The 27,040-nt window shown below is 43.6% G+C and overlaps 1 protein-coding gene across 2 annotated transcripts in view; it reads left to right on the top strand.

The window, feature by feature from the left end:
* The window catches only part of AGBL4 (AGBL carboxypeptidase 4), a 1,479,620-nt gene that overhangs the window by 1,389,515 nt on the left and 63,065 nt on the right, over window positions 1-27,040 (top strand). For both annotated transcript variants that reach the window (XM_043574931.1, XM_043574930.1), the window contains exon 10: window positions 26,048-26,200. In XM_043574931.1, the coding sequence (XP_043430866.1) occupies window positions 26,048-26,200 (153 nt within the window). The remainder of the gene's footprint in view (window positions 1-26,047; window positions 26,201-27,040) is intronic.

The following is a 27,040-nucleotide window of genomic DNA, read 5'->3' as shown; positions in this document are numbered from 1 at the left end:
TGAAATAATTTGGCCCACCTGGGTTGTAAATCTTGCACATTGAGTTGACTCCAAAATTGGAGTGGCCTTAAACATACTGTGCTTCATCTCTAGCTAGCTAGAGAGAGTTCTTTCTTTTTTATTATATTACATGGTCTACTGTTATTAACTTTACTATACCAATTATACTTATTTCTTGGGTAACCTTGGAAAGCCCAGTTCTTTTCTCTGTCTGGATCTTAGGTCCCTGTTAGTTCAATGAAGAGATTGGACCAACCCTGACCTCTTCTGGCTATAAGGAAACTCTTGTAATCTGAAGGCATGGTGTAAGTCAGTGCTTCCCAAACCTAATGTGCGGGAAACATCTGGGTATTCTTATTCAAACTCTTAAAATTCAAATTCTGTTCTGAAGGTCTGGAGTGGGATCTGAGAATCTACATTTCTAATAAACTGCCAGGTGATGCTGATGTTACTAGTTCAAGGACTCTGCTTTGAGTAGCAAGGGCATGACCTATGGTAGGACCAAACTTTTGGGCCCAGGGTGGACCCACTGAGGTTGTGGGGTTAGGGTTCCTGAAAGAAAAGCAAGCAATAAAAGCAGTCTAACTCAGATCTGGTCAGCAAATGGAGTTCTGCATTCATTTTCCTACCTAGGATTTTCACTGTCTTGGGTTTAAAACCAGTGATTCTCCTGAGAGAGTAAAAGGAAGAAAATTGGACTTTTAAAATCTTGAAAACATTTTATCTGTCGTAACCACATCTGTTTTAGTTCAAGGTGCAGTCTGATGTTTTCCCCATAGCTCAGATTTCCATGTCAGAGGAGTGTAGCAACAGAGCTCCTCTGGGAAGGTGACAATCTCCTTCCCTCCCCACACCTTGGTTTGTGTGGGGTTGCAGCTTCTTTACCAAGATGCATCATCACACTTACAACTTCCTAAGGTATAATTTCCCAAAGCCCTTCAGGGACCCTCATTACCTTCTGGGTTAAGAGCCTCCAGCCTGACATTCAAAGTTTTAGACTCCTTCCTTTATGTTCCTTTGCATGAAACTTCTACTCTTATTCTAACTGCCTGTTCCTCCTTTACTAAAGGACACTTGACTCATCCACATTCACAGGCCACCCTTGTCACATCCATACCCACCCCTGCACCCTCACCCCACACACTCCTCTCTAACTGAGTGATTACCTTCCCTCTCTCTTCCCAGCTCTCAGGATTCTACGTAGCTTTCAGCTTTGTCTTTGCACCACCACTCCCAGGAAGACCTCTGTCATTGTCCCAGATAGAAATGAGTGCTTATGTGGGCCCACAAGCTTTTTTATATCCTTCAATTCCGAGAAAAACCACATGAAGGAAGAGTCACCCCCATTTTATATATGAGCAAAAAGAGATATGGGGATTCCAACCCAGATCTGTTGCATTCCAAAGTCCTTTGCCCTCCCCCAGCATGTTATTTATGTCTCCTACTGTATCATCATACCCTCCTTTGGTTTAGAGCTACTTTTCTTCATGGTGAGAGGAAAGAGGGTGAGGTAGGCAGAATGGCCCGGACGACTGCTAGATGTAAGTGGGGGGAAGGATGCTAGGGGAACGCAAGTTAGGGGACCAGACGCACATTTGTGCACCTCTTTTCCATGGAAGAGCAAGCACTAGAGTCCTTCAGTGTATGCAAAACACTTTCCCTGGGTTATCTCACTTGAGTCTCAAGATTACCTTCTTTGGGCTATGTTTTGATGGATTCCTATGATTATTCTCAATACTACTGGGTCCCATTCAAGCCAGTTGAGACTGATGAGTTAGAGGCAATCAAATCCTAGCATGTCAGAGCCAGAAGGAAAATGAGAGATCCTCATTCAAATCTCTTCGTTTTACAAATGAGAAAATTAATGCCAGAAGGAAAGTGACCTCCTCAAGGTCACATAGCAATTTGGTGGCATAGATTGATTTTTGGCATTTACTGCATCTTTTTCCTGTAGCATCTTCTATTTCAGAACTAGGTGCCTATGGGTGAATACATATTGTAGTTAGTTCCGTTGGTTCTTCATGGGGCAGAAGTCCGAGAAAGAAACTGCCACGTCTGATTCATCTTTGTCTCTCTGCCAAAAGGTGGACTTCCACCGCCATCAGAAGGAGCTGGTTTTGGGGCGCCTGGGTGGCGCAGTCGGTTAAGCGTCCAACTTCAGCCAGGTCACGATCTCACAGTCCATGAGTTCGAGCCCCGCGTCAGGCTCTGGGCTGATGGCTCAGAGCCTGGAGCCTGTTTCCGATTCTGTGTCTCCCTCTCTCTCTGCCCCTCCCCGTTCATGCTCTGTCTCTCTCTGTCCCAAAAATAAAAAATAAACGTTGAAAAAAAAAAAGAAGAAGGAGCTGGTTTTTCCTCCTGTACCATATACTTTTCAACTCTTTCTCTAATTATTTTGAATCCATTGAGTGCTTAAAATGCTCACAAACACAGCCCTTACCTGCAGGGTCTGAATTCATAATCATTGCACCATTAGAGGCAACTTCAACCATGAGAAGAACAGACTTCTACAAGAAACTGTGCTCTTCGCATCAGCTTTGCTGTGGTAACGACCCCAAGAGCTTGGGAGCTTATCACTGCAAACATTTATTCCATGCCCGTGCTACACGAGGGCTGTGAGGGAGTCAGCCGCAGCTCTGCCGGGCTGTGCACACCCCCATCCTTGCTTTTCATCCGGGGCCCAGGCTGAGTATTTATCCATCTGGGATGGGCCATTTTCATGGCAGAGGGCAGAAATACAATCCCGCTCAAGGCTTCCACACAGGAGTGGCAAATGTCACGGCTGTTCATATTCCATTGGCCAAAGCATATCTCAAGGCCAAGGCCAAAGTCAGTGAGGTGGGGATATATGTAGACTCCTCTTGGATTCTTAGGCAAATAAATGACAGCAGGAGATCCCTTGCTACAGCAAGAGAGAGAGTCAAGAACAAGGACTGAAATGACCTTGTTGCCCAATCAAAATATAGCACTTGCCCTTTTTGGTGCCCCAAAGAGCTACTATTTCTTATCTTTAAAATGAGGATGTTGGCTTAGGGAAGCAAAGAATGTAATAGAAAGAATCAGATATATCTGGGTTCAAGTTCCAGTTATACCACAGACTAGCTGTGTGATCTTAGGTAAGTTATTTAACCTCTCTCCATGTCTTCATGTGTTTCTACTAAAATTCAAGTCTGGCGTTTAAAAAAGCCAGAATGGCCTCAACCTCTTAATATTTCTCATAATCTCTCCTTTTTTTAACCTTAGAAATATCTTTTAGAAAATAATGTTTCATGTGAGGGAACAGTTTTTTAGTTCTGTTAAATTTAAGAAAAATTGAATTCAGTACCTCTTTAAATAGAAATCTTTATAGTATATTCTGTTTTTATAAAAGCTTTTTAATTTAGGCATCTATTTGGCCAGCAGCTATATATTATTTTGTCTGTGCATATGGGAAGCTGTTAATAATCGTTGTTTCTGGGTTATAGGATTTCAAGTGATTTAACTTTCACCTTCGACCAGCAACTGTGTTCAGATCTCGGCTCTGAGCTTCTGTAGGGAATGACACCCCTGCCTTTCCTCACCTTCATCTATGTAACTCAGTGGATCCCATGCTGTCCTTGTAGACCCCACTTCTCCAGGGAGCCTTTCATGCCCCAGCCATCCCCAGGCGGCTTTCCCCTGCGCTCTCCGCCCTTGTGCAAGCTGTCACAGCCTTGATCACCCTGCAGTGGAGTTGCCTGATTTTTGCCTCTCTCTTGCCTGAGAGTGCACCTTCTTGCTGCAGGAACTGGGGCTTCTTTATCTGTTTATTCCAGCACTCAGCTCAGGTCTGCCACACAAAAGTGCTCTGTGAGCATTTGTTGAGTGAATTAATGAATGCGGTTCTGTTGGTTCTGTTCCGTCCAAGCAAGTGGCCGATTCCCACAAAGAGCAGCCTTGCAGCAGCTAGGCAGCCAACCCTCAGACCCCCTGACAGGGCATGGAGCCTGGGCTGTCTCCATACTGTGTTTGCTGGTTTCAGTCCCCTGCAGCTCCCACTGCCTCCCGCTTCTCTCTGCCTCCCTGGGGCTAAGAGAGCTCCCTGTTTCTGAGCCTAGCTGTTTATTTTTCTTTTCCCCATTGTGGAATGTTGCAGCACTTAAACTTTAAAAATAAGGGGATTGATTTTTATCTTGAGTTTGTGTTTGCTTCTTTCTGAGTAGAGAGTTTGAAAACATTCTTATTCCTGGGTCGCCGAAGCATCCAGCTTCAGCTTAGGTCATGATCTCACGGTTCAGTTTGTGAGCTCAAGCCCTGCATTGGGCTCTGTGCTGACAGTTCAGAGCCTGGAGCCTGCTTCATATTCTATGTTTCCCTCTCTCTCTCTGCCCCTCCCCTGCTCATGCACTGTCTCTCCAAAATGAATAAATGTTAAAAATTTTTTAAAAGATTCTTATTCCCCTTACATCAGTAGAGATACATAGAGGCAAAGAGGCACACAAAATGCTCATCTATAGTACAGCCTACTGATGAAGGGCGTATGCTTTGCAGTCTTGCAGATTGGTTTTAAATCCTTTCTCTCGTTCAGCTGTGTAACCTTGGGCATGTGAGGCACCCGCTCTGAAACTTTATCTTTTTTTTTTTTAATTTTTTTTTTCAACGTTTATTTATTTTTGGGACAGAGAGAGACAGAGCATGAACGGGCAAGGGGCAGAGAGAGAGGGAGACACAGAATCGGAAACAGGCTCCAGGCTCTGAGCCATCAGCCCAGAGCCCGACGCGGGGCTCGAACTCACGGACCGCGAGGTCGTGACCTGGCTGAAGTCGGACGCTTAACCGACTGCGCCACCCAGGCGCCCCTGAAACTTTATCTTTTAAATGAGGACAATATGTAAATCTCTAACTGACGTGAAAATGAAATGAGTAATGCATGTAAAACACAGAACAATACCTGACAGTCTCATCTCATAAAATGGTGAGGATTGCTGGTTTACAACACACACATACACACACACACACACACACACACACACCCCTATATATATAGTAAACGTGCATATATATATATATATATATAGTATTATATATATTATCATATATATATAAACATGCATGTTTATATATATATGTGTGTGTTTAGCATTCTCACCACTACAAGATAGATATTAGGATTACTATCCCCATTTTATGAGTGAGGAAACAAATGCATTATCCCGGTAGTCCTACAGACAACACTTGTCACCAGAGTGTGCACTTAGTCCCTACAGCTCTCTACCCTTGGGGCGAGGTAGGCATTGGCAAGTCTGGGGCCCTTTCCCTACCACCCTCTCCTCGCCCCCTGCTCTTTCTTGCTCTCTCTGCTCCCTGCCTTGAAGTCAGGCCATCTGACAGGAGAGTCCCTTCTCTCCTACCCTTCACTGAAGCTCGCAGCCCTGGGCCTCTGCCAGGGAGCCTCGGGCCTGCTTCTAAGCCATTTGTCAGGCTGCCAGAGGGCCCGGCGGCCATCAGTTTTTCACACACAGATATCAGGGCAGCTGACAGAGCTGGGCAGGCTTGGCAATGGGCGTTCCCTGTGAACAGAATCTCAATGAAGGCTCTGGCCCAACTCATAGTGGGTGTTTATGACCTGGCGGGGGGGGGGGGGGGTTGGCGGGGGTGCTGCCCTGGCAGTCAGGGAGGAGAGTCAATACTGCTGGCTTAGAGCCCAGCTGCCAGCCCCTGCTCCTCTGATCTGGGCTGGTTCCCTGTCCTCAAGCATGTGGAGAGCTGTTTAGTTACATTTGATGCCCCCCTCTTCCAGATTGTGTGTGCACGTGTACATGCATGTGTGTAGGGGAAAGGAGGGATCTCTCATCATCCACCTGGAAGCTGGTTTCCTGGGGTAGAGAATGGGGCCAACAGGGAGGGAGTGTGGGGAGAGAAGGGAGGATAAGGAAGAGAATTACAAGGAATCTGAATCCACTGGGAAAATAAAAGAAGGAAATGAAGGAAACTGGAGAGAGAAAAGAAAGTGTATAGAATACTTTTGACCACCTAATCTGACACTTTCCCCCTAACCATGCTTGGTGACAGTCAAAACTGCACATAGTTGCTCCAGAGGTTTGTAAGTGAGGGAACAAAGCAGCCTCTTAATTTTATTTAAACGTTGTCTTTATCTTCAAAATATATACAACCAAAACCTCAACGTGCAACATGAACCTGTCAAAGGTCTCAGTCATCTCCCTTCAGGGATGCACCCCCACACCACCTCTCCAGTCGTCCTCTCCAGCCTCAGCGGTTCTGGAGAGTGACTATAGGTGGTGCCTTCTGGTGCCTGGAAGCACATCCTACCCAGCAGCCTCAGTGTGGGTAGGGAAGATTCAGCACGCCCAGTCATGGGTTAGGCACTGAGCACTGGGGGTGTAGAGGCTGGTGGACCCAGCCTCTACCCTCAGGCAGCTCATAGTCCAATGGGTGAGGCAGATCCAATAGAAGATTATTGTGGCCCCCGAAGCAGTCAGGCAGGGACAGCAGCAGTTTCCACGTGTAGGACACATACTCTATGCCAGGTGTTTTGTTTTGTTACATTATCCCTAATCCCCAAATAATCCTAGAACAGATATGATCAGGTATGTTGCAGAGATGAGAAAACCAAGGCTAAGCAGGTACATGACTTGCCCTAAGTCCTGCAGCTGATAGGTGGGTGAACAGGGTTTAAATAAACATCCCTTATTTCCAAGTCCAGGTTCATCCTACTCTCTTGACTCCTGTACAGAAGAGGGTGACCTAAGAGGGAAGAAAATGAACCCATGCTGGAAGGGTGGTCAGGAAAGGCTCTCCAAAGGGAGCAACAGTTATGTTGAGTCTTAGAGGATAAGCAGAGGTTGGCCAGGCATCCACAAGCAGGGGGAAGATCAGGTGATAAGCGTGCACTGGTGACAATGGCATGGCTTTTGTAGGGCTTGAAGAGGGTCCTGTGACTAGAGTGAACAGTGCTAGAGAAAAGTGATATGATATAAGGTAGAGAAATGGGTAGGGCCAAGTCAAGAAGGCTCTTCATGGTAGAGCATTATCCTGAAGTCTTTGGGAGAAGTAACAAAGCTATATAGAGTGGGTACAGGACAGGGTCACACTTGTGCTTAGGAAAGTTGTCTCCAGCCATGTGAAGAGGCTGAGTGGAAGAGAGAGCTTGGAGGTACTCTCAGCATCTGTCCATCCACCTCCATTTGTCTCCATCATTTCTCCATGCCTTGGTCTCCTCTGGTCTTTCTTGTCTCTGTTTGCCTATATCCCATTATCATTCTCTACCTCTATCTGACCTGCCTGTTTATCCAGGTCCTCAGCTTCTCTGTGGAAGCTCTAGGCAAGACACCTCACCACTCTGAGACAAGCATCGTTCATCAATAAAATGAGGATCATAATGACAGCCTCAAAAAGTTAGATTGGGGATTAAGGCTGATACTGCACGTTATATTACAAAGTACCATACAAACGTGAAGGATTATTGTTATCTAGCTATGTCTCTCTCAGGTGTTACATTTTGTTTGTTTGTTTGTTTGTTTACTTATTTATTTTTGAACAAACATTCATTGAGTATCCAGTCTAGGCTGGGCACCTTTTTGTATATCTGGTGAGAGGGGGAGTTTACAATAAATCAGAAACAATACCATCCTTCTAGGGGATCAGAGTGTAGTAGAAACACACAAAAAGCTAAAATAGAAGCTTTGTTGTATGTTTCTAACTTGCTGCCTATCTATCTGTCTAGTTGCCTGTTCATCCATCCATCCATCCACCCATCCATCCATCCATCCTTATCTCTCTCTCTGGATCGCTGGTTGTTTTGGCTCTCTAGTTGTGCTTACATATGTATTCACAGATAGTCACTGATTCAGAACCATCTAGGTCATGTTGGCTCTCATTTGCGACTCCCACCCCTATTGTGGACCACCTTTCACCATGAAGTGTTAGAGAGCCCTTGTCTATGAAGAGAGAAGAATGAGCTGCAAAGAGACCACTGCTCTAGATGACTTGGAGGGTGTATTCTTTACCCAGTCATTTGACTTCCAGGACTCTCCTGAAGATTTGAGCTGATCCTACATGGATCGGACACTGCCACTTTCCATAAGCCAAGAAAGCTAGGTTGAAAACCTTAAGGAACTTATTTCATTGAATTTTACAGTTTCTGTGACTCATCACCAGCTAGTCCCCAGATAGTCCTCAGGCAATTCCAAACATCCTCATCTTTAACAAAGACTGTAAAGAGTGAGTGGTGACTTTGCTCTGCAAGCCCTTTGTCTCTGAAATGTCCTCTAAGAAGAAGTATTGTGGCACAGGGAGCAAGTCCTGCTCTGCTGCTTAGAGGCTCTGTGACTATAATCACGTTACGCAGGCAGTCTGGGCGTCAATGTCAGAATCAACAAGATCAGGATAATCTTTCCTATTAGGGTTGTTGTAAGGATGTAGTGATATGATGTCCAGAGTGTTTAGCACAGTACCTGACCTCTTGTATGCTCATTAAATTGGCTCATGACAAGAGTCAGATTTATTTTTCCTTAGTGATGAAACATATTGTTGCTAACCTACACACTCTGCGTTTGTGGTTTTGTATGTGTGTGTGTTTTGTGTGTATGAAATCAGACGTGCTTGTGCAAGTGTAGTTGTATATGGATACATATTTTAAATTCTAATGTACCACTTATGACTGCTAAGATTATAGCATTTTTTCTGTAATGATGGCCATGTTCTTCTGCACTGTCCATTGACACTAGCTACTGGCCACATGTGGCCATTGAGCATTTGTAGTGTGACTAGTGCAACTGAGAAACTGACTTCTTATTAAGTTAATTTAAATTATTGTAAATTTAAATAGTCACATGTGACTGCTATATTGGACAGTGTGGCCCTGCAATATTGTTTGTAGTATCAAACAATCAATCAATCAAACAATCAAACAATCAAATAGAATATTGTTTGTGGTTTGAAGTAATTATGATGGGATGAGAAAAAATTACTGAGCACCTACGGCGTTTCAGGCACTTGGACACACACTAACTCATTTAACCCAGGTCAGCCCTGTGAGGGAAGTGGTCTTATCATTACCTCCTGTTTGCCGACAAGGGAAACTGAGACTTGGAGAAATGAAGAGACTCCTTCAATGTCACACAGCCAGTTCAGGGTTTGAGCCTAGATCTCAAATTCCAAAACCCTTCTTTTTTTATGACTTCTGCTCATGCTGCCTCATAGCAGTGTCTCCTGTATGCAGACATCAGCTACACCCCCTTTGTCTCCGAGGGCACTCAGGGATTGCACATGGGGCAGTGAAACCCTTTCAATGGCCTGTGAGACCCATTTGATCTGGCCCTCCATTATCTGTCTACATGTCTCCCATGACTCTACTCACTCTTCTCCAGGGACACTGGCTAGCTTGTCCTTCAGTGAACTCTCTAGGCATGCTCCTGCCTGACGGGCTTCCTATTGGCACTTACCCCAGTCTCACTCCAAGGTGTATGTATCATTTTCTCTCATTATAAATTGATCATTCTGGCTACAGGATGGAGAGTGGATCTGGGTGCTAAGGGAGGGAAGGAGGTGTTGGAGCGCAAACAGGTCAGCTGGGTGGCTACTCAGGAGTTCAGAACCACAATAGCCAATGTCAGTAAGCCAAGCTGGTGGCCTCCTTGCCCAGAGCCTCACAGATAGTTAAGCATCAGAGCTGGAACAACCTTTAGAGTGTTCTTTGCATCTAGTGAGAGTCCTTGTTTGAAGAAGGATAAAACTGGGGCACAGAGGCAAGAAGGTCATTTTGGAAGTTTGGCCAAGTTCCCTAACAAGAGCTTCTGTCCACTGCTATGATCTTTTCTCTGCATTGCAAGACCATCGTAAAAATAGAGATTTTACTATCACCAACCTTCTTGCCTCCATCCCAATCCTGCTTTCATTTTTTAGAGACAGCCCCTGTTTTCTTAAAGGCCACAGAATCACCTAAAAGGCAGGAATTCAGTTCTCCCTAAACAAATCAATTTTTACAAAGAATGAGCAAATCTTCCCCCAGAAATCTGAGTATGGCCTCCAGAGAATACAGAAATTCATACAAGATGTCTTAGAAGAAGATAGAAAAATCTTATTCCATTTTTTAGAGATGAAGGAAAAACACACACACACACAAAAGCCCAAACATAATTTTTCCAATGGCTGATAATATTCTTCTCTCATCTCTCATTTCCCCACAACTATTTTGTCTTGGGCTCCTGGAGCCTGTGGGAAAGCTGCTGTGTGATTTTTATCTCTATGATTAAAGTGTTACACATTATTGAGTTCTTTACATCAGCAGCAAAATCTGCAATGCAGAATTTTACATAACACCTCATTTTCTTCCTGCACCATTACTGTTATTAACCTGGTGGCAATAAACAGAAAATACAGCTTTGCTTATGATGTACTCTTCATTTTTGTTCCAATAGCAAGAAGAAAAATAAAAAGGAAGGAACCAGAGAGAACAGGAAAGAATGTTTTACCAATTGTATCCCTTTGATGCCTGCCCTTTTTGTTCCCTATTCTACAAAGACAGTTCTCCCAGAAGATCAAGGGTGGGGGTGGTCTCTGCTCAGGAATGTTTTCTTCTCCATCGTTAACTCAACCATCTACTCATTCATCAAGGATTTCCTCAGCACTTAGTATGTGCCAGGCACTGTGCTAGGGGTTAGAAGCACAGAGATTTCCGGTCTTGACCACTACCTGGCCCAGTGGACGATATAGGTGCCACCACCATAAGAATGACATCATGAGATGAGTATAATAAAAATGTAGGGCCGAGTGAGATGTCAATGAAAGAGGGCATGGTCAAACATATCCATATGGGTTAAGGAAGTCTCTACAGCAAAAGAGAAGCTTGTACCGGGCCCTGGAGAATGGCTAGGTAGAGCAAGGCCTTCTCAGCTGGAGGAACAACATAAGGAAACATTGGAAGGCACAGAAGAGCATGTCTGGAAGCTGTCAGTTCGGCATGGTGAAAGCATTGGATTCCTGTTAGCAGATGGCAGGAAATGAGGTTGGAGGTGGAGGCAGGTCATTGAGGATTGGATACTCATACACCCAGACACCACCCATGCCTTGTGTTAATTCACACTTTGGGCTCCCCTAAGACCCTAAAATTAGAGGATCAAAGCATAATGATACAGCAGAGTAACTTGTACTGTGGCCAAAAGATATGGGTTTTATCCTTGGCTCTGCTGCTTCCTCACTGTGTAATCTCGAGCAGTGTGTTCATCTGTAAAATGGAAATGAGACAATGAGACAAAATGAGCCAATGACTGTAAACAAGTTGTGTCACTTGTATAGTATTTCATGTGTCAAAGGAAAGGATCCACCCAGCAAAACTCCAGACCATTCAAGAACCAGAGAAGCCATAAACTAATTCTATGTGATTTTAATCAAGGCTTTTCATGTGGATATAGATGTGGGTGAAGGAGCCTGCCCTGTTCTGGCATTTTCCTTCAAACCAGGAGATAAAGCCTGGTTTGTCCCCACACCTCCTTGTCCAACCATTGCTTGACTCTCAAACTGCCCCCTCCCTCCTTGCTGCTCTCTGGCTGAGTGATGTCCGTAACAACCAAAATCTTCTGTTCAGAGGGAATGAAAACCTGTAGCAAAGGAATGGCTTGAGAACACCCCTGCTCTCATCCCATTTGGGGCACCCAAGTGTTTGAATATGTGTATTTAGGGGTTTGGTTTTTTTAAAAACTCTTGTTCTGATTTTATATCCGATGAAAATGCACAATGCTTATGTTTAACTGTATTGATAAGGAGCTCCAGTTTTATAGGCAACACGTAGATTACATGGAGAAATATGTTTCTTTTGCTCAAATAGCCATGCTTAGGGAAAAATCAATTCATTTGTATCAAAATGTCATAATCCAAGACCATAGACCTTCTGACAGCATCTTCCTCCAACTGCAGACAAGTACCTAGGAGGCAAACCTCCATCACACCAAAAGATGATGGCAGCACCAGTCTCAGGGAATGGCCCCACCTTCCACTCAGCCACCCAAGCCAGAAACCTGAATTTAGGTTTCTGTCTGAATTTAGGTCCCATGTCCAGCATTGTCAGTCTTATTTTACCATAGGTTTCAAATACGTACCCTTCTTCTCTCCCTCCTTGAATTCAGAAGCTTATTATTTTTCAGTCAGTTCCCACTTGGACTATAACAGAAATGTCCTAACTATTCCACATGCTTTTGAGTCTTATAACCTCTTATTCTTCCTCAACAAAGCCTCCGGAAAAATCTTCCTAGAATGCAGTGCAAACATAATCAAGTTGTACTTTCATAAAATACTTCTCTATATTTTCTACTTTATAGGAAAAGTCCTTAGTGGCTTACAAGGCCTTCCATGATGAGTCCAAGGAAGCCTCTTCATCATACTCTTCCATCATGCCAAACACGTTATATGTCCCTTAGTGGGCCGGGTGGTTTGGGTCCTGTGAGTTTTGCTCACATAGCTCCCTTTGTCTAAAATGTCTTTCTTCCCATTGGGGGCTCTTTTCCTTTTCATCCACTTGGTGAACACCTTCTTGTGTTTCAATACCTTGCTCAACAGCCACCTCCTCTGCACAGTCTTTCCTGACCACCCAATAAGTTGATGGTTCCTTCAGCTGTATCTTCACCCAGTCTCCACATACATCTCTCTGAGTCCCTGAAAGAAAGGCTGATGTACTTGTCCCCTTGCCTGTCTTCCCCCCAACCACACTATGGAAAGGAAGAGGTGGGAAGGGGGGACCAGAGGAGAGAAGGGATGAAAAGAGAGAAGAAAGAGGGGCAAGATGAGAGAGGGGGAGAAGGAACAGAGGAACAAATACAGGATCTCTGTCTGCACCTTTCTCCCCACCACCCCATCCTCAGCCACCCACACTGAATAAGCAGCCAGGAACCACTTTATTTTTCTCCAAGATAAAGTACATAGTTACAGCAGGAATGCTGGCACCCCTGAACACTTCTTCTTTGAATAACAGCAATGCCTACCCTGCCAAAGGGGAAGACTTCATTTTAATGGGGGAAATAATTGAACTTCAGTCTTACAGTAGGCTCTCACCACATGGCCATGCCAAGGAAAAGGACCATGGACTCAGGTCTTGAAGCAGATAAGGTGGAAAACTGACAGAATATGTGCTCAGAGGCCAAAGGAAGGAGAGGAAAACAAAAAACAAAAAAACAGTGCAAAGCAGAAAGATCAGACAATTGAAAGATATGACTCTTAGGGTATAATGGGCCACAAAAAGTCACCAAATCCATTCTCTAAATGAAATAAGAAGAGGGATGAATGAATTGAAGAGAGGGAAAGAAACTTCTCTAGGGTCACAGAGCAGGTTAGTAGGAGAGCCAAGATGAGTTTCCTGGGAAGAAAAGAATTAAGATTTACTGAGGACTTCCCAAACCCCAGCTCAGTGATTAGACATATATTTTTTATCTCCCTGGATCAGCTAACAACCTCCTACAGGAGATGTCTCCAAGCATTCAGGCCACACATATTTATTGAGTTCCTAACATGTTCCTGGGGGTGCCCTAGTTTCATCAGCCTTTGATTTATAATGAAGCAACATTAACTTTTAATTATGAAATTAAAATGTCCCTCGGCTCTCACAAGCTTACATATTATATCTCCATTCTCTTCTTAGTTTGTCTTTCTGCTCAGACTGAGGCTTTCTGCAGGGAGGTCTGGCTTTTCCACTTGTATCTGTGTCCACTCTTGATGTAGGTGTGAGCACCTGGGGTGACCCCAAGGGTAAGGAGCAAGCAAAGGCTTTGGATGCAGTGAGATGTAACTTAGAATCCAGTTGAGTTCCTTTTTTGCTATGAGATCTTGAGAAGCCTGGCTCTGAGATTCTCTGAGAAACCAAGCTCCCATTTACTTCAGTGGATTGTTGAGAGAATCGCATGAGCTAATTGGTGTGAGAATGGTTTATAAACTCTACAAATGTGTAAGACAATGGTTATCGTCAATAGATATCCCATTGAACAGGGAAGAAATTTACATTTATGTAAACTGGGTCCCCAACCACCGCTCAGCTCTGTGTTCCTATAACTCCTGTATGTCTCTTCAAATCTTCCATTGTATACACAGTTTTAAAATGTTCATCCTCCTTGCAGGGTTTTGAGCTCAAGGAGGTCCATATCTGTGGTGCCGTGCACAGCACCTCCTCATAGTATCTATCACTGTATAATTGAAAAATATGTATTGAAAGTGTATAAACTGCCAGACATTTTGCTAGGCACAAAACCAGGTACTTCATTTAACTTCATAACAATCCTTTGAGGTTGGAATTATTATCCTCACTTTTTAGTCAAGGAAACTGAGTCTCAGAGAGGGAAAGTAACTTCTACAGGTCCTAAAGCTCACCCATGGCTAAGCTGATACTTAAAGCCAAGTCTACAGAACCCCAAACCACCCTACTCCATGACTACACTTCTTCTGTCATCATCATCATTGTGACGGTCAACGTTGGGTTCACCCATCACTGCTATGGAGAGTAGGAGACAGACCAGGACTTTTTTGCCCTGGGAAGATCTGTTATGAACCCAGACCATCTGTGCTGAGCCTCTGGTCTCTCTCCCTTTTTTAGGGCAAAGGTGAAGGAGGAGGTAGAAAAAGAGGAAAGCTTCCTCCTAGGTTATTAGAAGGAGGAGATGCAGAAATGGCTCTATTTACATGCAGATCCTACTTTTCACTTCTAAGGAGGGTAGGATTGTAAGAGACAAATTGGAAGTAGGAAAATGTTTTTATTCCTCATCTTGCTGCTACTGGTGATTTTTCCCTACACGCATGCATGACTCACAAATTTCCTTTGTCCTGAAAGAGGCCTCAGATGGAGAGGCCGGGCCTTTATAAGTAGCTTAGAGATGAAGAGCTTAGCCCTAGGGTCAGAAAGACTTGAGTTTGAATCTCAACCCTGCCACTTGCAAACTTTTTGCTTTGTTTTCCTCCTGAGATTATAACAGTACTTAACTCATAGGATTGTTACCAGAATTGCTACAAGGCCACACATAGGAAGCACTCAATAAATGTCAGTTGCTTTTGATGTCATGGTTAAGAACATGGACCACAGAGCCAGTCAGCTTGGGTTCTGCCAGTTCCCACTGTGTAACCTGGGGGTTCTTTTGCAGGTTACCTCAACTTTGCTATTCATCAGTTTCCTCATTTGTAAATGATGTTTCTATCTGAGGGGGTTGTGGCAGGAGTAAACGGGTGGTGGTAAGCACTATGTTGTTATTACTATCTTCCTTTCATACCTCCTTGAGTTAGAATCTAGGCCCTAAAACTCCTAATACCATACCTCTTCCTCTGCCCCTTTCTCTGAGGCCAGGATACCTGGATTCATTCATTCATGATGCACTTAGTCACTCAGCAAATGTCCCCTGAGTACCTACTGTGTGGTAGGCCCTACAATACACCCTGGGGATACAGGAGTGAACCAGGCATAGTCCTAGACCTTAGTGGGTTCTTCACAAACTACTCCCTCCTTCTTAAAACCATTTTTTTTTGCTCTTGGTTTTCTTGAAACCACACTGTCCATGTTCTCTCCTATTTCCCTGCTACTCCATAGTCTCCTTCACTTCATCATCTACGTAAATTCTCAGCTTAAGGGGCCCCAGAGACACTGCTGTGCTAACCAGGCCTATGTTCATACCTCTAGGACAGCCCTCTCTCCAGGGCCCCAGGGTCTTATGTGTAACTGCCTACTTGACACGCCCAGTCTGGTGTCCACCAGCCGCTTCAAACAGCAGAGATATCTCTGACAACCAGCCCAGCTGGTCCCTGTCCCAGTCTTCTCCATCTCTTGGTTGCTCAAGTCACAAACCCTATATCTGTCTTTGATTCTCCTGCATACAATCCATGCACAGGTCCTACAGAGGTGAGGCCAACAGATTGATCAAATATTCCCTTCTCTTTTCATCACCACCAGCGCACTCTCATTTAAGCTCCTATGGTTTCTAGAGGGAGCTGTTCAAAAGCTTCCACACAGGTCCCTAAAATCCATTATCTGCACTACAGGCAAGGGAATCCCTGTTAAACATTCCCTGTGAAAATGGCTTTTCATTGTACATAGGACAAGCTCCAAACTCTGACCCCAGGCTACAAAGCTCTGAGTGAGCTGCACCCTATGAACCTCCCCAGGCACACCTTCAGTGTTCATCACAATCCCTCCGTGAGCCATCCCTCTGGTCTTTGGAAGTGCCACACTCGTCCTTGCTTGCAGGTCCTTATTTGCCCAGAATTCTCCCACCAGCCTCATTGAACAGCCCATTCTTATCATCCTTGAAGGCTCAGCTCACATGTCAGAGGTCTTTCCTGATCACACCAACTAAAGTAGACCCGGTCCCCATCCACTTGGTTACTCGCCATCCTGCGGCTCCCCTTAGTGCATTCCGAGCGTGTATTACAAATCTGGGATCACCTTGTTTAGTTGCTGTTCATGGTCTTCATCCCCATTAGCTCCTCGAAGTCAGGAACCTTGTCTGTTTTGTTCAACTCGGGGTTCTAGAAACAGTAAGTTCACAGCAAATATTTGTCAAATGAATAAATGAATGAATGAATAAACTGGATGACAAATACTTTATCACAGGGATATTTTTAAAATCTATGGGAGTCCAGAAAAGAGAACTGCTGTCCCTGAGAGGGTCAAAGAAGACCTCTTGGACAAAGAGCCATTGGGCCTAGTGGTGAAAGATGAGCAAGCTGTTACCATCAGGGGGAAAGGGATGGGAGGGACAGGCATTCCCACCTGCAGGAATGGCAGGCACAGAAGCATGGAGTAAGAGAATGTGTGCTGGGGAAGTTGCAGGTAGGGCGGGAGCAGAAGATGGAGAAAGGCAGGAAAGGAAGTACTGGAGCCCATCCCCCATGCCCTAGGCTAGTTCTCCAGGTGTCCTATACACCTGTTCTTCTTATTGCCCCCCATTGACTCACCAATCCTGTTTTTGTGACTAGAAGTGCTGTCCAGCCATATTCAGGGTGCACCTGAGCAGAGAAGCCTTAAATGTGCCGCTTCAGAGATCAAGATTATGCATGATAAAGGACAGTGACACTGTTTTGTTTGCTTGATTTGCTCAGTTGTTTTTAAAGAAAAAGTTCTCCGTTTTTCTGAAAAATTCTTCTGCCTTAGGACATGTACCCTGACTTCCATAAACATCTGCTTTACCTTTTTTATTTTCCTTTAGCTTCATATTTATTGTGCCGAATTTTTTTTTCCTACTTTGACTTTAAAAAACACAGGGAAATATTTTCATTGATAATAAATAGATTTGGGTTTTTTTTTTGCCTGAGGCCCATGGGGAAACAGCTCCCTGGGGCACATCTCAGCGAGGAAGCTGTCTGGAAGATCTGGAATGCTGCTTGCCCCTCCACCCAGCCTCCCAGTGCCATTCTAGAGGCTAAGCCTGTGAGGATCAGTCCGCAGACCTCCCAGCCCCTCAGCCCAGGGATGAAGGAAACTGCATAGTCTTAGAAGTCTTGCCCTCCTAAGATCAGTGTGATTGCCTTGCTAAACTATAAGCCCCTGAGAGCACAGCAGGATGCAGAGCACGGTCTGGAAACCAGAAGGACCCAGGCCCCTGCTCTGCCACTTCCTGCTGCATAATGCAGGGCTGGCTACTTACGCTCCCTGCTCTCCGAGCTTCAGCCCCCTCCTCCTTGAGAAGGGATAACAAAGCAGCTCACCCTTCCCATTTGTCCTTATCCCTGCCAAGCTTCAGTTCCTTTCTGCTCGCCAAGCCTGAGAGAAACCCCGCTGCCCTTCCTGGGTCCGATTTCCCTTCCTTTGCTGGGCTGAATATGTGATAAACCCTGAAGAGCTGTTCAAATGTGAAGGAGTCAGCACCACAGCATGGCACCAAGCTCAGATTTGAGAAGCAGAGAAGCAGCTCAGAATGTAGGGGGGAAGAAACAACCCATTTCCTCCCTGGTGTCTAGGAGGAAGCAAACCCCACACTAAATTATGTTGCAAATATGCCCTAAGGTAGTTTTAATTTTATTGGTACTGATTTTAATTTACTCTTCAGGCCCCTGATAGCAGGATGAGCTGTTGGCTGCTGGCAAGGGGATGGCCCTTCATCACTTGGTTTTAATTAAGGTTCTTAAGTTTGGAAGGAAAGAACAGAGATGCTTTCTTTCACTTCTAATCTCAGTCCCAGGTTGTAATTAAGGGCCCTGTATTAGCAACACACCCCGTGCTCTGGCTTGGCCACAGAAAGGTACCTCATTTGACTGCTGGGAAAAACTTAAGATGCACCTGTTTGGTCATATAATTCACTCATTCTTCCATCACTTTATTTTCTATTCATTCCTTTGCCAACCCTTTAAAGATAACCTACCATACACCAGGCCTTGTTCTAGTCCTGTGGATTTAAAAACCCAACAATGTATGGTCCCTGCCCTGAATGGGAGATGGGAATAAACAAAGCATTTGTATGCCACTCTCTCATGAGAGAGAGCTGTACCTTGAATTATGAGAGCACAAAGGAGGCTGTTACCTCATCCAGAGGAATAAAATAGGCTATTTGAATTGAGATTTTATTTTTATTTTTTAATGTTTATTTATTTTTTTTTTAATTTTTTTTCAATGTTTATTTATTTTTGGGACAGAGAGAGACAGAGCATGAACGGGGGAGGGGCAGAGAGAGAGGGAGACACAGATCGGAAACAGGCTCCAGGCTCCGAGCCATTAGCCCAGAGCCTGACGCGGGGCTCGAACTCACGGACCGCAAGATCGTGACCTGGCTGAAGTCGGACGCTTAACCGACTGCGCCACCCAGGCGCCCCGAATGTTTATTTATTTTTGAGAGAGAGAGAGAGAGAGCACACACACAAGTAGGGGAGGGGCAGAGAGAGAGGGAGACACAGAATCCAAAGCAGGCTCCAGGCTCTAAGCTGTCGGCACAGAGCCCCATGCGGGGCTCAAACCCATGATCCGTTGAGATCATGACCTGTGTTGAAGTCAGATGCTTAACCCACTGAGCCACCCATGTGCCCCTGAATTGAGATTTTATACTAGTCAGATGAATAATATTAGCTGCTATAATAAGCAATCCCCAAATTTCAGTGGCTTAATACAATGAAATGTCATCATAGTCTGATGCAGATCAAAAGGCTTTCCTGGCCACTTTCCTCCCAGTGGTGACTCAGGGACATAGGCTTCTTCCTTCTTATGACACCATTGTTTTTACATGTAACTTCCATGCATAAGAACAAGAGAGAATGTGGGTGATTGTGTATGAGTGTTATGGTCAGGTCTGGAAGTGGCAATTGTCACCACTGCTGACATCCCATTTGATCCCAGCCAAATAGCAAAGGAGACTGGGAAGTGTCCTCCATGGTCCAGGAAAAGGAAATGAGACTGATGAGCATCCATTCAGTTCCTGCCTCACATTTTAAGCTTGTATCAAAGTTACCCAGATAAAGAGAAACTGTATCCCGGGCAAAGGAGATATTTATTGTGTGTAAATGTGAAGCCGGAGTCATGAGCATAGCAGTGCGAGGTATTGCCGGTCATTCCACAGGACTGGTGCGGACAGTGTGAGACCAGAAATGTCAAGAGCTGAGACTAGACAGGGGACAGGGACTGGATCACACAGGCCCTTTAAAAATCTATTAAGGGGCTTGGACTCTATCATGTGAGCAGTAGAGAAATACAGAAGTTTTTTTTTTTTAAGTTTATTTATTTATTTTTAGAGTGTGTGTGTGTGTGCACGCGCGCAAGCACATGTGTGCATGGGAGGGAGCAGAGACAAGGGAGAGAGAGAATCCCAAGCAGGCTCCATACTGTCAGTGCAGAGCCCAGCTCGGGGCTTCATGTAACCTGAGCCGAAATCAAAAGTCATATACTTAACCTACTAAGTCACCTGGCTTCCCCAAAATACAGAACAGTTTTAACTAGGGAAGTGACATTTATTTGCATTTTAAAAAAATCACTCTGAACAGCAAGGGAACCAGGTAAGAAGCTATTGTAGTGGAACAGGTAAAGGTGATGAGACCTGGATCCAACGTGGTCCCTGTACTCATAGACTCACAGACATACTTATCAGCCAGATTAGGTATAGAATAACAAGTACTGATACGAAGGCCCAAGCAAGCAGCTGTTTGAAGAAGAATGAGGGATTTATTTTAACTGAGGACAAGAAGAAATCATGACAAGTTTAAGGAAGTCATAGCGCCTCTGTCTCATCCAACAACCACCTGTAAAATAAGGAAATTGAGGGGAGCCTGGGTGGCTCAGTCAGTTAAGCATCCAACTTCAGCTCAGGTCAAAATCTCACAGTTGATGAGTTCAAGCCCCTCTTTGGGTTCTGTGCTGACAACTCAGAGCCTGGAACCTGCTTCAGATCCTGTGTCTCCCACTCTCTCTGCCCCTCCCCCGCTTGAACTCTGCCTCTCTCTTAAAAATAAATAAACATTTAAAAAGTTAAAAATAAAATAAGGAAATTGAGGCACAGTGAAGAGTTTCCACTTCTCCATAGTCACAGATTGTGTAGAAACCCTGCTCCTGCCTTCCATGTTCCATCTAACTGGACCACATGAGTCCATAAAGCCAGTTTAGATAGAGAACATAATAAGGACATGGCTGGAATTAGTATTTGTGGTCTTTGGTATTCCCAACAAAGTGGTGGATATGTGCAGTGGAGAGGAAAAAAAACTAAGACCTCAAACTTAGACCCTTATTCAGATAAATTTCCTTTTTTTTTTTTTAACTCCAGTTCTAGCCCCTAGAGTCTCAGAGTGGGAAGTGGTCTTAGAAACTAATCTTTTACCATTGTTTTGTAAGTACTACTCAATGTAGTACATGAACAAGAAATTAGAAGCATAAAAACTACGGGGGAAATGAGATAGAATTCCTATGTGCAAGTAATAAGTTTACAAACCTGGAAAGTATGTCCCCTTTCTTCACTCCCTCTTTCCAGGCATCCTCACCTCCTCGCTGTTCTTCAAACATGCCGAGTGCGTGTCACATTATGTGGCATGTTGCATTAACTTCTCCTTCTACCTGGAAGACTCTTCTAACTGATAGCCTCAAGACTACCTCTCCTGCTCCATTCATGTTGCTAGTTTTCAAGACCTCTATTCCATTTCTTTACTTTACTTGTCTCTGTGGCCCTAATGCCTCCTGACATCCTGTATATTTATTAATTGATTTGCTTATTCCCTTTCTCTCCTCAAAGAATATAAACTCTTCAAGTTCAAGAACTTTCTGTTGTGTTCATTGCTCTATCCCTAGCACCCAGCACATTCCCTGGTGCATACCCCAATGCCTAGAACACTGTCTGACACATTGTAGGCACCCAGTGATTATTTGTTGAATAAACAAATGAAAATCCAAAAAAATTAAACAACGAATTACTGCAAATAATAATAGAATTAGTGAGGGGTCGGATATAAATTTAATATGTCGAGAACAAGAGCCTTTATATTTATATAGAACCATCAGTTAGAAGAGTTAATGGAAGAAAGCATTGTAATTACAGCAGAGAGTGAAAATATAAACTGCCTTGGCATCAAAAATAAATGTTCAGGGTCTATATGAAAACAAAAACAAAAACTTTGAAAATTTCCTACTGTACCCAAGAGAAAATTTGAATAAATGGAAAGTCAAAACATATTCTGGATTAGAAGGCTCCAACTTATAAGTCAATTCTTCCTATGGTAATACAAAAATCCTATATGATTATATTTTTGAGAATAGTATTCTCAAATATTGAGAATATTGACAGGGTTTGGGGAGAAAAAACTAAAGAAGCTAATTATAAAGATCACATAGAAAAATATGCAAGACAGTAAAGAAAATTTGGGAAAAGAAGCATAGTGAGGTGATAATAGCCTTTCAAATATTAAAATGCATTATAAAACACTAAATTGAAAAGATATGTACACCCTGCGTTTATTGCAGCATTATTTATAATAGCTAAGGGATGGAAGCAGCCCAAGTGTCCATGAATAAATGAATGGATAAAGATATATATATATAGGGGCACCTGGGTGGCTCAGTCGGTTGAGTGTCTGACTTCAGCTCAGGTCATGATCTCAAGCTCGTGAGTTCCAACCCCACGTCTGTCTCTGTGCTGACAGCTTGGAGCCTGGAGCCTGCTTCATATTCTGTGACTCCCTCTCTCTCTGCCCCTAACCCACTCGCATTCTGCCTCTGTCTCTCTCAAAAATAAACATTAAAAAAAGTTTTAAGATATATATATATATATATATATCTTTTAAGATATATATATATCTTAAGATATATATATATATATAATTGGTATATATATATATACCAATATAATAATATACCAATTATATATATATATATGTATATATATATAATTGGTATATTACTTAGTCATAGAAAGGAATGGGATCTTGAGATCTTGGGATTTGTGATAACAGATGATAACATGGGTAGACCTAGAGGGCATTATGTGAGTGAAATAAGTCAGAGCTCATACCACATGATTTCACTTTATATATGGAATCTAAAAATGAAAACAAACAAAAAACCCAGAAACAGACCCATGAATATAGAGAACAAACTAGTGGTGGTTGCCTGGGGCAGGGGGTGAGCAAAATGAGTGAAGGGGAGTGGGAGATACAGGCTTCCAGTTATGGAATGAATAAGTAATGAGGAGGAAAGGTACTGCATCAGGAATATAGTCAATGGTATTGTAATAGTGTTGCATAGTGACAGGTGATAACTACACTTAAACATATAAATGAAATAAGATACATTATAAACTTAATATAATTAAAACTGTGTTATAATGAATAGAGAAATGATTAGACCAGAATGAAAGTCCAAAAATAAACCCAAATACGTACAAAAAAAAAATGTATATGGTAAAGATGGCTTTTCAAGTCAGTGGAGAAAAGATACACAATTTCATAAATAGTGTGGGACAATAAAGTGTAATCTTACCTCACAGCCTACGTCCACATAAATCAAAATTGAAATGAAATTTTTAACTATAAAAAGTAGAGCGATAAAAATAATAGAAGAAACAATGAAAGAATTCAACCCAGAAACCACAAAAGAAAAGATTGATAAATCTGTATAAAAAATTAGCATTTAAAGGGGCGCCTGGGTGGCTCAGTCGGTTAAGCGGCCGACTTTGGCTCAGGTCACTATCTCTTGGTCAGTGAGTTCAAGCCCTGCGTCGGGCTCTGTGCTGACGGCTCAGAGCCTGGAGCCTGTTTCAGATTCTGTGTCTCCCTCTCTCTGACCCTCCCCCGTTCATGCTCTGTCTCTCTCTGTCTCAAAAATAAATAAACGGTAAAAAAAAATTTTTTTTTAATTAGCATTTAAAAACTTCTGCATGGAAAAAAGTACTAGTAGAAGTAAAGTCAAAGAACAATGACAAACTGAGCAAAAATATTTTTATACCACACATAAAAGCCAACAATCCAGCTTTCAAAATGGGCAGATAAAATTAACAATTCAAAGAAAATAAAATGCAAATAGTTCATAAACATATGAAAAGACACTTAACCATGTAATAAAAGAGAATTATACTAAGAGAAATTCAGATTAAAGCTAATCTTCAATATCATTTTTCACCCACCAAATTGACAAATATCAAAAAGTTTCATTCCACCCTTGTTGTCAGTGTAATTGCAAAAGAAACATTGAATATTTTGCTAGGGGTATAAATTGGTCCTTCTGAGAGAGTCAGTCTGTCAGTGTTGATCAGCACTGCAAATGCACAGGGGCCCAGAAATTCTGCTTCTTGAAATTTATCTTACATATAATTACATAGGCGAGCTAGCGTATATACAGAGTGAACCACCAAGACATTGTTGGTAACAGGAAAAGGTTGGAAATAATTTAAATGCCTGCCAATAGGAGGCTGGCTAAATAGTTTATATAGGGCTTTTCAAAAGAATGAAGTAATTGTTTATGTACTGAGAAAAAATACCTCCAAGACATGTTAAGAGAAAGGAAGCAGATCTGAAGAGTGTGTTTAGCGTGTTACCGTGTGTGTGTATTGAGAATGTCGGGGAGAGGGTGGATATTTTCTTGTTTGTGCATAAAGTATCTCTGAAAGGCATATGTGAGAACCTACTAACATGAATTGCCTCTGGGGAGTGAAACCAGGTGCCTGGAGATTCATAGGGGCGATATGGAGGTTTCTCCCTATAAATTCTTTCATATCTTTTTGACTTTTGAACCATGTAAATCAATCAATAGTATTTGCTGGTTTTTTAAAGTGAAATCACATTAGGTGCCAGGTGTCAGAATAGGGCAGTAGAAGCCACTCTAGAATGTTATCAGAAGAACCAGGTTCTAATTCTTACTCCTTCGCTAAGTCGCTGGCCAGCCCTACACAAGCAAGCTCCCCACACAGCGCCGAGCCAGACAAGGTCAAAGCAGCTGGTGTCTAAGACCCTCTCCGGTTTGGGTGTTCAGAGATATAAACTACAGCCTCTCCTTACACATTTCTTAAGTCATCTCTCTACCTCCTCCTTTCCTCTGCAACTCATCAAAAGCTCAGAGGAAAAGACAGACAATTGAAGAAAATAAAATTGTGAAGATGACTTTTATAGGGCTCCTGTTGAATCGTTGTGTGTTCCACCTCCAAAGCTGAAAATGATGAGTTTAATATCACACAGAGCAGTGCATCTTGTATCTCTCAAAAGACAGCTTACGCTACCCAGAGAGTTGGGAGCTCGGCAAGACGTAATTTTTCACTCCAACTCTGAGGCAAATGAAATGACAGTCACCAGGCCCACATTCTAGAAGCAACATGGTTTTCATTTGGTGGTAACTTCGTTTCAAAGTGTCCCAAAGAGAGAGAGCTCTTCTAAGTGTGGACTTTCTTTCCCAGGAACACACACTAGAAAAGGGATGGAAAGGTGGCCAGATTTTTCCGTGACTGTTTCTAGCGTTGGCCATTGATGGCGATAAGTTAACTGCACCAGGGATCAGGAGACCTGGGCTTTTTTAGTCTTAGTTATGCCAGGTTGGACAAGTCTCTTTCATACTTGGAGCCTCTGCCACTCTCAGAAAGGATTATCAGGTATACACTGTGCTGATATCTTGGAAGAGAAAGTCAGATTTGAGGAACATGAAAGATTTATGGGCCAAAAAATTCCCTAATTCTTGCCAGTCCATTCTGGTGTCTAGGGCAATCTCCCTGGGGTTGCCTGTGCAGTCATTCTGCATACAATGCCTGAGTATCATCCTTCATGTCCAGGCACTGGGCTGTTTAGAGACATCTCCCTACCTTCAGGGAGTTCCTTGGTGGAAACACTAGCAAATAATACCGTTTCAGGCTAGGGAATGTATAAATATGTATAAGTGGAGAGCAGAGAAAGACCAGTCAAAGTCATCTTTACAGATTACAGAGCATAGTGTGTATTGTTTTTTTTTCCATGCACTATTTATATATTATTGGAGAGTAGGTGTGGTAACATCTAATGAGGTTAAATAAAAGAATTAACTAATATGTCGTACATAAAGCTCCCAGAATCGTGCTTGGCATGCATTAAATATGCAGTAAATGATAGTAATTTTTATTGCAGTGTTTGGTTCCCAGTATAACTTCTCTGAGGTTGGAGTTAAGATACCCATTTGTCTAAATAAGAAAGCTGAGACTCAGAGTAGGGCAGTGATCTACCCCAGACCTCCTCAGCTAGAAATGGCCCAGTCAGGCCAAAACTATAAGCAAGCCCAATGTAAATGCAATTATGTTACCTAAAACGTATTTCTCATTGATCCGAAAAACAAAGTCTGCTAGTGCCTTTAGTCATGAATGTATTAACTGTTCTGGGTAAGCAACATTAAGCCTTAACCCAACAAAGCCCTCACCTCTTGAAGAAGCATGCCACTAACTATAGTGTTCTCAGACCTTGGGGGCAGATGGTGTTAAAAGTGGGGAGAAATTGATCCTCACGGCTCTCAACCCCTCCAATCACATTGTAGACGGCTGCTAAATCTGCTGACACGTAGGCCCGGCTCAGAAGGAAGTATGTGAGCATGTGTGTGTGTGTGTGTGTGCGCACGTTCATGCACCATGTTTAGTGTCTGATCCTTTAAGGCAAGCTCTGTGACCCCAGACTTCTCATTTGTCATCCTTTCTCTCAACAGAAAACAAGCCTGGAGTTTTATATTGACATACACGCCCACTCCACCATGATGAATGGCTTCATGTACGGCAACATCTTTGAGGATGAGGAACGGTTCCAGAGGCAGGCCATTTTCCCCAAGCTCCTCTGCCAGAATGCTGAAGACTTCTCCTACGTAAGTCGAGGGTTCTCTCTCAGCACGCCCCCTCTCCTGCCCAGCCCCCTCCCTTTTACTGCCTACCTCTCTTCCTCTTCACTCACTTCAGCTGGGTTTAACATTCACAGACCACCAGCCAGCTCTGTGCCAGGCCCTGTGTGGGCGATAAAGATAGAGGTGAACGAGCTCCGCTCATGCCCTCAAGCAGCCCATTGCGTCAGGAGGGAGACTCCAAGGCAGCACGTGGTCTTTCTGAGGAGCTGGCATTTTTTGTTCAGTTGGTCTGACCCCAGCAGTAGCAAGACAAGGGACTCACCAAGCCCCCACCCCCCCCCCCAACCACCACGTGCCAGACCGGACCCTGCCCCAGGGCCTACTTTCACCAGCCCTTTTAGTAGGAGCCTAACATACCTGCTGAAGCGGGGAGGGCAGTGTATGCTCCCCATTGTCTCCCTCCATGACCCTTTCTGGGTCTCAATTTCCTTGTCAGTAATTCATGGGTGATAATGTTCTGCCCTGCCTGCATCACAGCTTCCTGGAGCACAAACACAGCAAAAGACGGCAAAGGAGTCTGCAGACAGTAAGGACTCAGCAGACTCCAGAGGCTGGTTGTTGCTACCCACCTCACACACTGAGAAGACTGCAGCGGCTGTGGACTGGCAGCTAGAATAATTTGCAGCAAGAAGCAGTATTGGAGAGAGGATGAGGAGTAGAGTCAGCATGTGGTGTGGGGACATGGGAGAGAGTTTCTGCACATTTTCCTTTGTTCTGATACTAATTCTCTAAGGCCTATTATTTCTGTATGGCCAGAGTGGGAGAGGCCCACAAAGGTCATAGCAATTTTTGAGTTGATGAGCT

The sequence above is a fragment of the Prionailurus bengalensis genome, chromosome C1 (genome assembly GCF_016509475.1).
Source record: "Prionailurus bengalensis isolate Pbe53 chromosome C1, Fcat_Pben_1.1_paternal_pri, whole genome shotgun sequence".
Taxonomy (NCBI): Eukaryota; Metazoa; Chordata; class Mammalia; order Carnivora; family Felidae; genus Prionailurus; species Prionailurus bengalensis.
The sequence above is the reverse complement of the archived record's forward strand: the minus strand, read 5'-3'. Positions and strand labels throughout refer to the sequence as shown.